This window comes from Felis catus, chromosome B4 (genome assembly GCF_018350175.1).
Source record: "Felis catus isolate Fca126 chromosome B4, F.catus_Fca126_mat1.0, whole genome shotgun sequence".
Taxonomy (NCBI): domain Eukaryota; kingdom Metazoa; phylum Chordata; class Mammalia; order Carnivora; family Felidae; genus Felis; species Felis catus.
The window spans coordinates 130374762-130389092 of NC_058374.1; the positions used below are offsets into that span (position 1 = coordinate 130374762).

The 14331-nt window shown below is 54.4% G+C and overlaps 1 protein-coding gene across 1 annotated transcript in view; it reads right to left on the reverse strand.

Moving 5' to 3' along the window:
- Positions 1-14331, reverse strand: part of MYH9 (myosin heavy chain 9) — a 92800-nt gene that overhangs the window by 54706 nt on the left and 23763 nt on the right. Inside the window, exons 2-3 of the mRNA XM_023257448.2 lie at positions 6669-7020; positions 1213-1369 (exon numbers count right to left, since the gene is read on the reverse strand). Of these exons, the coding sequence (XP_023113216.2) occupies positions 1213-1369; positions 6669-7001 (490 nt within the window). The 5' untranslated portion in view covers positions 7002-7020. The remainder of the gene's footprint in view (positions 1-1212; positions 1370-6668; positions 7021-14331) is intronic.

Consider the following 14331-nt stretch of genomic DNA (forward strand, 5'->3'; position numbering starts at 1 on the left):
AAAGAGGGGAAAGGGGGTTGTAAATATGAAGAGATAAAACCCATAGAAAGTGCTAATGGACTTGAGAAAAGGAGGGAGAAAGAGAGAGAGGAGAGCAGAAGAACCGCTGGGCCCGGGTGGCTGGGTAGACGGAGAAATGGCAGCCAGGAGCAAAGGGCCAGCATCAATCAGGCGACGGTCCCGATCCTCCCCCAGAATGTGCCGGTCAAGGCGCTCAACTGGATGGGTCCGTCATCCAGAGGAACAGCTGAGCAAGCGGTGAGACCGTGAGGAACACCGACGCGCAGAGGGGTGGCCAGAGATCAGGAGAAGCAGAGAGAGGGTCACACAGGAAGGAAGGGCTGTCACAAGGGGCGGTCAAGATTGTCCAACACTGGGGAGAGGTTAGGTAAGATGAGAACACGCGAGAGCTGTGGAAACAGCAACACAGGGAGGGTAACCTTTGTCAGAGTGGAGAAGTGCTGGGGCCAGCGGGGTGTGGTACTTCCTCTCCCAAGTTCTAGTGTGAGAAGACAGAGAGTGGACACAAGCGGGGGGTGGGGGGGGGGGGTGCAGAATCCAAGAGAGACTTAGTGTCTGTTTCTTAAAGATAAGAAAAAGTTAAGGGGCACCTGGGTAGCTTGGTCAGTTAAGCGTCCAACTCTGGGCTTTGGCTCAGGTCATGATCTCACAGTTCGTGAGTTCGAGCCCCGTGTCGGGCTCCGTGCTGTCAGTGCGGAGCCTGCTGGGGATTCTCTCTCTCCCTCTCTCTCTGCCCCTTCCCTGCTCATGCTTCCTCTCTCTCCCTGTCAAAATAAATAAATAAACTTTAAAAAAAAAAGAAAAGAAAACTCAAGTGCGTTTCCAGATTGTGAGGAAGCAACAAGAGAAAAGACATGAAAAACGAGGAGGAAAAAGGAGTACCTGGTAGAAGAAGGGACCTGTAAATGAGGAGACTGGCACAGAGGGTCTTGACAAGAATGAGAAATTGCGATAACTAGGAACTCTATTTTTAGAGCTTCTAGAATGTTCTCTCAACATATAAACATGCCCTTTGGTAGCCACTGGCCTCGGCTCTCACACTGGCTCAGAGACCTCCACGATGCACTGCGCCATCACCAACGCCAATCCAGGCCCTAGATCTCTGTGACCGTGAATGCGGATGAGCACCTGCAAGGGTGTCCACGAGGCTGCACGTGAAGACTGAGCCACAGGGAAGGTCAAGGCACTCACCTTGCATCATACTCCTGTAGGCCGTGTCTGTGATGGCATAGATGTGGGGGGGCATCTCGTGCCTCTTCTTGCCCTTGTACATTTCCACGATCTCCTCGGAGTAGATGGGCAGGTTCTTATAAGGATTGATGACCACACAGAACAGGCCTGAATAGGTCTAAAGAAAAGAGCAGCAAACAGGAAAGGGTTAGGCAGTCTTGATTCTCCGGGGGGTGCAAATTGGGTGGCAAAGTTATCTGCCACCAAGGGCCCGGATTCGGGCTGCTGTGAAGGCACCCCAGGACGCCCTAACTCTCTGGGCCGCGCCCTGCCAGGCCCGCTGCAGGGGCATGGGCACGGCACCATCTCTGCTCACCCAGCAAGGGTCCTCCCCCGACGGCGTGACCGCTGCCAGCTCTGTGCGCCAACGAGCAGGTGCCTCGGGCAAGAGCCATGGCAGGCTGCACAGACGGTACAAGTCCAGTGACAAAACTCAGATCCAGGGACAATAAGAGATGTGTCTGCCGTCACGAGATGCACAGAGAGAAAAGAACCGGGCTGCAGCAAAAGCAAACTGTGCAGAAACACAACGTATTCCGCCCTCAAAGACTCTCGGGGAGACAGGCAAGCCTACACTTTTCCAGCATCGGGAAAACCCCGACCAGACCTTTTGTGGGCTAGTATATCGCTGACAGCTCTCCCTCTCGAATCATCTAGAGACATTCACGTGAGCATCCCTCAAAAACTCGACCATTGTCATGTCCCCCGTGAGCCTTCTCCAAGACTCGAGTCTTCTCAGAAGGGGGAGCCCGATTAGCCAACACCCTTCACGTGAGGCACCCAAAAATACACCCAATACTCCAAGTCTGACCTGATGGGATTAAAATCCGACCCCAGAGTCAGCCGTCCTGAGTTCAAATCCCAGCAAGGGCCAAGTTTCTTAACCGCCCTCTCCCTCCATTTCTCAATCTGTAAAGTGGGGACAGCCGGACTCTATGCCTCCCTGAGCAGTTTTCAGGATTGGCACGCACCCAGGACAGCCTTGGAGAAGAGCTCTGAGAAGGTCAGGAAAGCAGGGTCCAGTGGCAACTGGCCAGACAGCTCTGTCTTTCTTCAGGGGCTTAAGGTAAATTCGTGTTAACTTGTGACTACTAATTCTTTTTCTAATAACCTGCTCCTTTGTCTTCCAAGATCTGTCTCCCGGGCCAAAAAAAAAAAAAAAAAAAGACAGACTCCGAACAAGTTGGGCATGACTCCTGAAGCCACCCAGGTGGTAGGTGCTCAGATGGGGGGGGCGGGGGGACGCAGCCCAAGCCCCCTTCCGAGGACAACGCACCAGAGTTCCAGAAGCAGCCACGCAAAGCTGTGATTCACACACACCTGCAGCCCTGACTCTGTTGAGTGACAGCTGAAAGCCATGAAGCAGTTAACGGCAAAGCTGGGAGCAGCCCTTGGTGTCCCCCTCCCCCTCCCCCTCCCCCTCCCCAGGCCAGACCTCCCTGGTCAGAGGCCAGTTCTCTGAACTCCTATCTTTTTGTTTTCCTCATTACAAGTGGCCTCCACCCTCACTGTCCACGGCTGTGCCCCTCGGTCCAATAGCAGCCAACACCCACAGGGCACTGTGCTATGTGTCAACCCAGCCCCATCCCGCCCTGCCCTCTCTGCTCCTGCCAAAATGGAAGGTGGGTCTTGTGGCTGAGCCCCAAGACAGGTTCCACACGGGAACCAGTCGCAAGGACAAAGCCCTTTCCAGCTGCGGCCAAGGGCTATGGCACGTGGACTTTCCAAACAGAAGTTAAAGACTCAAAGCGGAGTTCCAGGAGAGCCTGGGTGGCTCAGTCGGTCGAGCCTTCGCCTCTTGATTTCGGCTCAGGTCATGATCCCAGGGTCGCGGGATCGATCGAGCCCCGTGTCAGGCTCCCGCAGAGCATGGCGTCTGCTTAAGACTCTCAGTCTCCCTGCCTCTGCTCCTCTCCTGCCGGCGCACAGGCTGGCTCACTCTCTCCAAAATAAGATGAAAATAAAAGCGGAGCTCCAGAGGGACCCAGTAACCCACAGTGGTCTGCAGGCCGAAGAGCAGCCAAGTTTGGAAAGGACCAAGTGCATCTGGCTGCCTCTTCTGTTTGGAGGCGGGGACTCGGGGCCCTCAATTTTCTTTCTCCCTGGGATAATCAGTCATTTGTTTTCCCTCCAACGACTCTTTCACAAGGGACCAGGAAAGCTCCGAAGCAGAGAAGGCCACACGTGGTGTGGGCCACCTGCAGCGCGGGTATCACAGGAAGATAAGAGGAAAGCAGGGGACATCTGGTTTTTCCTCCATGGGACTGTCGGGCCACGATGAGATAAGGCCAGGGAGCAGTGAGGTCATCCCAGGAGCTCAGAAACAATTGAGCTCTGTTCCTGGGGTTTGAGAAAACCCACACTCTAGGAACTCGGCCCGATGAAAGCCAAGGACACATGGCCACACTTTTAGGGCGTGCCTCCGAGCCAGATGTTTGCAAACAGCTGGTCGTGACAGCAGAAGGGGACCGGGGGTTCCCGGGACAAGGCTTTCTGACAGCTGGGTGGGCAGATGGTCCTGTGGACGGTTCTCTCCGGAGACCTTCAAAGTTCTCTGGGCTAATCCCATCAAACCAGCGGCCGTGAGCCCAGCAGCTCAGGTGGGAGGAAGGAGCCCTGATGGCGAGCCTCCCTCTCGATGCTTGCGGAGGCACGGACACCGAGCAAGTGGCTTTGCTCCCACATGGCTACGCCAGGAAGCTGCTCCATTCACGGGCCACAGAGGCTCTTTGTGCCCAGCCGCCCCCTGTCCCGGGGCCTCACCCCCCAAGGAAACAGACAGAGCAGCTGTGCACAGGATTAGCCACGCCGCCCACAATGCCAGGCGAACACGCTGCACAAAGGCTCCCCGGTCGCAATTTGGAGCGTCGTGTGCAGAGAGGTTGACTGTGAATGAGGCGGCATCCCCTGCCCAGCGGCTCCGATCCCCCCACAGCTCTGCACCTGCTGGGGTCCCCATTAGGGCGACTGCGGAGACAATCGACTTCTCTTCCGGGGAGGATGCTTAGGAAGAGGCTGGTCTGAGGCACACGGGAGGCGACAGAAACAGGAGTGAACGCCTCCAACCAAAGAGTCCTGCCTGCCTCCAGAGGGAAACCCACGCTAGCGGAGGAGAAACGAAGCAACCATCATTGAACCCACTTTAATATTTCCCTTTGTGGGACAGAAGACTGCAGCCAGCTAAGGCAGGCGAGCGCAGGCCCCGCCCCCCTGATGTGTGTCGCACTCAGCAAATCCCTAGCAGGACACAAGCTGAACAGAGACCCCCAGCAAAGGCCACGCAGAGGAACAGCTACCTTCACTTAGAACAAACGGCAGCAGCGGCACAGTCCGGACCCTGCCGTGAGCCAGGTGCTGGCTGGCGTTCACACACTCATGAGTCCTCGCCTGCGAGGAAGTGGGGTTCCTCGTAGCCGCGGCGTGTGGTGGGGGAGGGATCTGAACCAGGACCTGGAGGCCCCAAGTGCCGTGACCTTCATCGCCCTGCTTCACCAAGCAGAGCCTGTGTCAGCTTAGGGGCACAGCAGAGTGGGCACGATCTGCTGTGGAGCCTGCCTGGGGGGCGTCCCACTCTCAGACAATAGGACTTGGCTCCCAGCTGCCCCAGCAGACAAACGATGCTTTCTCAGAGGCCCCTTGTTTTTCTACCAGTCGCCAATTCTGAATTCCAGCGGTTAATATCCTTAGGGACAGGGGCTTTTAATTCTGTCCATACGACATTCTCACCAAGGAAAAGATAGCTGGGCTGAGGGTCAAAAAACCCCGAGCTCCAGTCTCAGGATGCATGATCCTGCACTGGGCCCTTGCCCCCTCTAGGCCTCAGTTCTCCTCACCTGCCGTATCAGCAGGTTGGGCTAAGCTGGCCTACAAAGGACTTTTCCAAGAAGACGGTTCTGTGTATTTCCTTTCTGGTAGCTCCTGACTAATCAGGCCCATCCCCAAAGGGTGGTCTTCAACGGCAGGACGTAAGAACTTCATTATCAGGGACCGATTTAGCAATCGGCAAGGTAGCACAGCCCCGGCATGCGGCCGGCCCGGTCAGAACTCCTGGGCAATCAATCCAAGAGGTTTGGGACTTCACGGAGGACTCTGGCACGTGGCAGGGCACTCGGAAGTAGCAGTCCAGGATGGCAGGGCAAGTGCCCCGTGGAAACACGTGCTGAGGTCACCCTGAAACTGTACAGAAAACAAAACGGCCGACTCTGTGGGGGCCACTCGCCATCCGTGTGCTTGCGTATGTGACCATGAGCTGACCCCTGGGTCTGAGGCTTGGGCTTCCCATCTATGAAATGAGAGGGTGGTAAGCATCTCGAGATGTTTTCTTCCTCCAATTCAAACAAAGTCTTGAGAACTGTTTCATTCAGCTCCAAGACCAAGAAGGCCAAGGTAAACATAACAACATACCTAAACAAGGAGCTATTTTAGGAATAGGAGCCAGGTAGTTCTTCCCTACCTGGGACAAAACTAGAAGGAAATACCTGGGACACTGAACAGAAGAAATAAGAAATTAGCAATAACTTTTGTGACCCTAAGACTGAAAGATCTTGCAGCCTATTACACAGGAGACGGGAAAACGCTATGGCGAGGAGCTGTCTCTGTGCACAGGTAGCCCTGCTAGGCCAGAAGAAAGAGGGTGGCTCAGTTGGTTAAGCAACTGACTTCGGCTCAGGTCACGATCTCACGGTTTGTGGGTTCGAGCCCCGCGTCAGGCTCTGTAACTGACAGCTCAGAGCCTGGAGCCTGCTTGGGATTCTGTGTCTCCTCCTCTCTCTATTCCTCCCCTGCTAGTTCTCTGTCTCTCTCTGTCTGTCAAAAATAAATAAGTGTTAAAAAAAAAAGAGAGAGAAGGGACCGCGCCTTCTCTGCACGCCCCGGGCCCTTTACACGTGCTGTTCTCTGGACGCTAAGCCTGGCAGGGCAGGGGCACCGCCAAGCGGCACGGACCAAAGGTTCAAGTCCTCATCTCCGCTCAAAGCACACTCCCCAGGGAACTAAGCCACACCCACAGGCCTCTAGAAAGAACAAGATGGTGGAGGTTCCAAAATGAGACTGAGCAAATGGGGAGGGGGAAGGGGACCAGGAGGTGCAGGAGGAAGGAGCGAGGCGGGAAACCAGGGCATGGCAGTGCCTTGCTTTAGAAGGAACTATCCTTCCTGTCCCCACCGAGACTGAGGACCAAGGCCCGTGGGTGGGCCCCCTCACATATACATCATGATGTTCTCCCTATGTGTGGTCTCAAACAGGCTTCTTGTCGTGTTTCGGGCTACGCGAAAAGGTGAAATAATGCCGCGACAACATTCCGTTAGGATGTTCGCGTGCCAAAGCTGGAGGATGTCACCGCAGCTTTCTTCAAGACCCCCAACGCTCCGGGACAGACCCGGGCCTCCCGCGCCCCCTGCGCCCGGCCCCGCACTCACGTAGATTAGCCCTGAGTAGTAACGCTCCTTGAGATTGTGCAGCACCGATGCTTCGTTGAGGCACGTGAGCTCGGCCATGTCCTCCACCTTGGAGAACTTGGGCGGGTTCATCTTCTGGATGTCATCCTTGTTCACTTTCACCTTCTTCCCGTTTTCCACCAGCTCCACGATGGCCTCCTCGCCCACCTCTTCCTTGAGGCTGGCGGGCTCAAAGCCACTCTTGTCAGAAGGCACCCAGACCAGCTTCTTAGCCGCCCAGTCGGCCTGGGCCAACGGGTTATTGATGAAGTTTTTATCCACATAGAGATACTTATCAGCAGCTTGCTGCGCCATGGTGACTTACAGCCAGGACCTGCGGGACAAACAAGGACAAAATGTCAGGTACAAGCCACATCAGCCACACGAGGAGCGCTGAGCACCTCCTGGCTTTGCAAACGGCACGGCATTAGAGCAGAGCAAAACTTCTGCAACTGGGAGGCACTGGGAGAAAGATGTACACGACGGAAAAAACGAGTTGTTGTCAGAGATCTTGCGAGAAACGAACGGTAAGGTATATCCTAGGATCCAGCCACAACCAAACAAATCTATAAACGACCGCCGTGCCGGATGACGGGTGTAATTTGAGTCTCAGAGGCAGATGCAACCATAGTCACTGTGCTATACCTGCCGAGGCAGGAAAGTGACCACGCAGCTCAAGAGGACCTCCCACGAAAACAAGTTTCCCAGTAGCCCCCCAAAAAGGCAAAAAGTGCGACCGCACGTAATGGAAGTTGTCAGTTTAAAAAAACTTTTTATTTCACGGAGTTCCACCAAGAGGGAAAAAAAAAAAAAAACCCAAAAAAAACCAAAAAACATGTGGCCAAGAGATGTTGATTCCGTCTTGATAATACAGCCCAAAGAAATCAGGGGAGAAGAAAAGTCAGGCTCCAGGAAACATCATGAGCAGTGAGAGCACCTCCCTCCCGGGGCACTAACGCGGAAAGCACCCCTCACCATTTCTGTCCAGGAGAACTGAAGCACATGTGTGTTTTTTTTTCAAAACTCATTTGCAAAATAAAGATGAAACAACAGCCCCTCACGCCGGTGTGGCTTAATGGTTTATGAAATGCTTTCGCACGCCCTTTGCTGTCTCCAAAGATCCTCGTCATAACACTGCAGAGTGGGTAAGAAATGTGCTTCGGCCCGGTTTACAGATGAGGATCCGGGAGCTTCCTGGAGGTTCAGGGGCTTGTCGCCCAGGGAGGACTCAGGACTCTCGGTCCCGTGGCCTTTCCACGGTTACCACGGTGCTTATTCCTGCTCACAGGCTCAGGCTGGGGCCCTCAGGACTCTGAACGCAGGACTCCGAAACCGTGGTCCGAGATAGAGCCAGCCCACAGCCACCAGGGGAGCAGCCCAGAAGCTAACTGCCCAGCTCACAACGCAGGAAGGCCTTTCCCTTGTGAGGTCAAGGCCCCCTCCCCAGGCTGGAGGTTTGGGACAGAGAGAACAAAAGGAAAAGTCTGGGCCGCCCAGGCCTTATCTGGGCTCGTTAAATGCTTTCCAGATCAAGACTAAGGGGCTCCCCTGGACACGCTCCAGGAAAAGGGTTGTTTTCCAGGAAATCTGCTCTCTCCCCAGCCCCCACAGGAGGGAAGGCAAGTCCAAGGAACAGAGCCTGGCAGCCTCCCCCAGCAACCCCAGCCGGTGGCTTTGTTTACATTCCCAGCCAAGCAAACCCCTGCGGCCCCTCTTGGGGGACCAGGGGCATCATCCACCTGCAAGGACCACCCCCTGAGAGAACGCAGGGCCCAGAGCCAGGCAGCAGTCCACAAGGCAGGAAGGGACGGCCTGGCCTCATCTTCCATGTGGGGCTGGGGTCTAGGCCGCCTGCACGCCCCAGCCTCACCAGCTTAGTTCCGGCTGTCCCGGTTCCCACACTGGCCAGGCCATTCAAGCAAATCGGAGGCTTCCCTCTGCCAGAGTAAGTATCAGCTGTCCTGTCCCTCTGTGCCATCCATCTGACCACTGGCCAGGTAGCCTCCCCAGTCTCAGGACCCAGGCTCCCGAAGCCAGTCTCCCCCTCATGCCACTGCCCTGCCGGAGGACTGGCAAGGACCACAGAGCACACGGCTTCGCGGGCTGCTGGGTCTCAACCTTTTCGCAAAGTTCAAACCAAAAATGGACAAGACAATCTCCTATCAATACGTAAGAAGGGATTCACTTGAACCCTGCCCCCCCAAATCCTAAGTCCGCTGCTGGTTAAGAGTTCTCCTAACCCAGCCCAGGGAAGACACCCGAGGATATCTATCACACGCCCTCTTACGAGATCCCTCCAAGAGAAGAAGGGAAAGGGGGACAGTCATTAGGTCCCTGACCTACCAACATCAACCTCGCGTCACCATCAATCGCTCTGCAAAAGAGCTTTTATTATCCCCAATTTATAAATGAGGAAACAGGCTTCAAGAGGGCCAGTGACTTGCCTACTGTCACCCCATCCAGTCATGGGTCCACCAGGCCCCCCGGCCTGGGGTCTCCTTAGCACGCTTGTGCCTAGGGTCCCACGGAAGAAGTCGGGCTGGCGTTGAAGCTGGATCAATCGGTAAGTTGAGTGGCACACGGGGCGTGTGGGGGAATACATTCCACAGCAGTCAACACACAGTTACTGGGCTCTACCAGGCAAGGCAGGGAGGCTGAGGGAGCCTTCCCTGTGTGGACCACGTGACCGGTCCAAAAGCAGGGCGCACTAGAACTGTTACATTCTTGCCCTCCTGGTCTTCCACCGGTGAGTGTGCACTGGCCGGCCATGAACATGGCAGCCGCTGGCAGGGGACCACTCCACCTGGCCCCTCATTCTGCCCTACCTTCAGGCCTCAGTGGGAGGGAAGGGGGCGCTTACAGGGCAGCACTGTCTACCCCCAATGGCCACCAGAGACCTGGAGGCCAAGCCGCACTTCCTATAAGAGAGGGGGGCATGCTGTGACCGCCTCAGAGCTAGACCAACACAGGGGGCTGCCCCTCTCTGCCTCTGGGGGTGCCGAGTACACAGGTGGGCACCCTATATGTAGGTGGTCCTCCGTGCCCCTCTCTGAGCAGAACTTTCATGAAACTCAGCTGAGCCCTGTTTGGCCAGGCCGGGGACAGAGCCATTTGGTGTCACTGCTCTGCTGGAGTAATGTGGGTCAGCAGCAGTGCCAAGGTCAATACGCGGGTTGGATGGCAGCGGTGGGGGGCAGAGGTCACCACAAACAATGGGGTTTATTAAAGCCCTCCCACCAGCGCAAACAAGAATATCCATATTCGGTGACCGCAGCTGAGCTCCGGTGCCCACCTGAGTCAGGTGGAGGCGCCCCCGGGTCCCAACAGGGCTGCCAGCAACGCACTCAGGGGACGGTCAACTCTAAGGGCACAGATGGACTAAGCCGTTAGTCAAGAGCTGTTAGAAATGAAGAGGGAAAAGAGAGAGAGAGAGAGAGAGAGAGAAAGGGAGGGAGGATGAACAGAAGGAAGGAAGGGATGAAAAGGGGCATCAAAGAAGGGATGCTAGGGAGGCATGCGGCCACTTCTCCCCTTCCTAGCCTGGGACCATGCTGAGTGGCCCCTTTGTAAAAACTATACAAAATATAAAAGTTTTGAAAATGAAAGACAAATATCCCCATACATTCCTGAGATCCTCCACCACCCCCCATCAGTTTGCCCTTTCTTTTTTTAATGTTTGTTTATTTTTGAGAGAGACAGGCAGACAGAGTGAGCGAGGGAGGGGCAGAGACAGGGAGACACAGAATCTGAAGCAGGCTCCAGGCTCCGAGCCGTCAGCACAGAGCCCGACGCGGGGCTCGAACCCACGGACCATGAGATCACGACCCGAACCGAAGTTGGACGCTCAACCGCCTGAGCCACCCAGGTGCCCCAGTTTTCTGTCTCTTTTATGGTCCTTCCGGTCCTTGTTCGTAGAAAGACTTGAGACTTTTAATTATCACAGGCAGAGCACGGGGTTTCACGTTGTGGATTTTTCCCACTTACTATAACCACTTCCCCGCTGGGCCATCAGTTTCCTTGTTGATCATTTTCTCCAAACGCTTCATTTTCCAGGTGATGAGGCAGAGGCTCTGAGAGGGAAGTAATCCCACTTGGACACACATCTGGGGAAGCGAGGACCCAAATTCAGGACTGCTGGCTGCAGGGCCTCCTTGAGAAACACTGTTCATGGCCGCAGGATATTCCAAAGTGATTTTTTTTTTTTTTTTTTTTAAACCACCACGCACTAGGTTTTCTCCTTGTATGGTGGACCATCTTGAGATCAATTCCCAGAAGTGGAGGGACTGGAACGGGGGAACATCCAGGCATTGTTATGGGCCTGACAGGTACGACTCAAAATGTTTTCCCCCAGGGTCGGCGGGCTCGGTCCCGTGAACAGCGTCCCCATGCGGCGGCCACCGAGCCAGCACTGGGAAAACTGTCTGCAGGAGTAAGGCCGGTGGTTCGGCTTAGGGAACCTCAGGAAATTCTGGAAATCTGTGGGACTCGCAGGCCAGCAAGGAGTTAAGGAAAAAGAAGGCAGCTTTCCCCATTGGAGATCAGATCCGGCAGAGGCCGGCCCTTTCCACACTGGCTTCCTGCGGGTACGAAGTACAACGCCAAGAAACCCAAGTAGTTGCCTTTTTAGGCCATAATCGAGAGGACACGACCAGAGGCTAAATTAGGACTCACAGGAAATGATGAAACTGAAAGTAAATAGGTTGACCAAAAACCTCTGCTTTCAACCCAAAGTGGAATTCCTTGACTATCTGCCTTCTCCCCTTTCCCCTGAACACCCACTGGGACCTTTTTACTCTTTCCTTTTTTCCCAAGGACCCCCTCTCTCCCCCACCTTCCTGCCCTTTGCTTGGTTCTCTTTTTAGTTACTTGTGTACTTGTTTAAGAAACGAAGGGGGGCGCCTGGGTGGCGCAGTCGGTTAAGCGTCCGACTTCAGCTCAGGTCACGATCTCGCGGTCCGTGAGTTCGAGCCCCGCATCGGGCTCTGGGCTGATGGCTCAGAGCCTGGAGCCTGTTTCCGATTCTGTGTCTCCCTCTCTCTCTGCCCCTCCCCCGTTCATGCTCTGTCTCTCTCTGTCTCAAAAATAAATAAACGTTGAAAAAAAAAAATTAAAGAAACGAAGGGCTAGCCCCTAAAAGAATTTATTCTGCCGGGAGCTTCTCGATTCCTCGACAACGGGGTTTGTGTAAAGCCTTCCGTGGCCAGGTTCTAGGCCTAGGGCTTCAAGTTCTCCCAACCCGTCTCAAAGCTACCCTGTGTGACGGCCTGGGAATAAGCTCTCCATTGTCTCCATCCCCGCAGGTGAGGGAAATGAGGCCCACACCAGTCACAAAACCCAGGTTCAAACACAGACCCACTCGGCTTCCACCGCAACTGCCTTGCCTGTTGAGCTCTCTGGTGCTGGCTAGAGAGAAAACAAGCTGAGAACCCCCTGGTCAGTTAAGCAAACCAGGGACATGGGCGCCGATCCTGCCGACTCGAGGCTGCAAATCCCACCTCCTGGTGCTGGTCTGAAGCAGGAACGCGTCACAGTCCCCTCTTGAGCTGTTGGCACTAAAAGAAGGGTCAGGGGTCTGACCTTGGGTGAGCTATTTCCGTTCTCTGAGCCAAGGTTCCAGTTCAGAGACCCGGTGGGCTCAACTCAAACACCCACAACCTGTTCCAGGTTCATCACTGATGCTTTCAAGGAGGCCCCTCGGATCCTTTGTCCCCACCCCCACCCCAGAGGGCCCAGGTGAACATGTCCCTTTTCTTTGTTTTTATAGCCATTGCTTTGGAGTTAGTGAAACTATCAAGATGCCTGAGTTCCACTGTTACCGAAAGGCTCTACGAAGGCAGCTGCTGAAATGATACAGAAATTGTCAAACCCCAGGGCTCCTGGGTGGCTCAGTCGGCTAAGCGCCCGACTCTTGATTTGGGCTCAGGTCACCATCTCACAGTTCGTGCATTGCCCGATTGCCCTGCAATCGATCGGGCTCTGTGCTGACAGAGCAGAGTGTGCTTGGGATTCTCTATCTCCCCCTGTCTCCCAAAAATAAATAAGCGTCAACAAAAGAGAGAAATCGTCAACCCCCGTAGATTTACTTATTCAACGAATCAATACATACTGAGGGTCTGTTTGCAAAAATATCACGACAAAGGTATAAAGGACCCAAGGAGTTTATAATGTAGTGGGATGACAGGACAGACACCCATGCCACTAGTTAAAGAGCCAACCTGGGCAACGCAGCCCGGACAAGGGGACCACAAGTGGACAAAAAGCAAGCGCTCTGGTTTCCTTCTGTCCTGCACGCTGCTGCACGACGGGCATCCGATACACAGATGTGCCGTATGGATGACGAGGAAGCATTTGTTCTGCGGCCTTGGGCGCTCGCCACCTCTCTGACTCAACCGTGCATGCTGTCTTCCCTATCTATCGAGGCTGTTTAATTCAACGTACACTCCTTAAATGTGCACAACAATGGGGCAGGACGTCTGTCACTGTGGAACATTTGCTGCGGAGGGGGGGACCATGCAAACGGGCCAGCTCCAACACGAGACTCGGTGGAGAAAGATGAAGGAACACGTAACTCGCTGCAGGAACAGAGAGGAAGGGGCCACTCAGCGGAAAACCCAAAGCACCAGAGAGTTCCATGGAAGGGATGGCATGTAAACTGGGTCTTAGGAGAGGGGACGAGAATTGGTGGGGGAGGGGAAGAGTTGGTAGAGAAGGATTCAAGCCCAGGGAGAAGAGGGGGCGGTCTTTCATAAACCGTAAAACGATGTGATCAGTTAAGGTAGGGCTCCCTAGCCTCGGCACCCTGAGCATTTGGGGCCACATAAGCCTTTGTTGTGGGGGCTGTCCTGTGTATTGCAGGGTGTTTAGCAGAGTCTCTGGCCTCTACCTTCTAGACGACAGTAGCAGTCTGCCCCCGGTTGTGACAACCAAAACTGTCTCCAGACATTGCCTAGCATGGGGGCTGGGGGAGCAAAACTGCCCCCAGTCGAGAACCACTGATTTAAGGGGCGAGCTGCATGAGCAAAGGTTGCACAGAAGCCAAAGTTCCTGCTTTGTAAATACTCTCTGGAGTCTGAAGTGGACGCTTCTTAAAACAGAAGTCCCTAGTGAAAAGTGATTCCCAGGACCCAAACGATGACCACTACGGATGGCATGGTCACCAAGGAGTGACTGCCCCTGTAATACACTGTATTTTAAGGGATCTGACCTGACTGAACCCATTACTGGACTATACTCTAAAGATTCCTGAATGTCAAGAAAAAGAAAGAAAAAGAAAGAAAGAAAGAAAGAAAGAAAGAAAGAAAGAAAGAAAGAAAGAAAGAAAGAAAGAAAGAAAGAAAGAAAGAAAGAAATCAGGCAAAGGAGGCTGATGTGCCTCCCCAGGCAAGGCACAAGTCTCCAGGACCTCCAGCGCAGCCGCTCCACAATCAAGTTCACTGGCAGGAAGAGGTCGGGTGATTCACGGAAGCCAGGCAGCAACCACGCTCTGGGGGGCTATTCACATGGCTGTGCTGACTCACCTGAGAACTGCATCAAATGCCATTTATTGAAAGGTTTCGACAAATCAGGATTAATCCCAAGGATGATACCTAGATAAATGTATCCCGCCCAGAAGCCTCCTCCAAACCCCCTCAAATACGTCCGAATG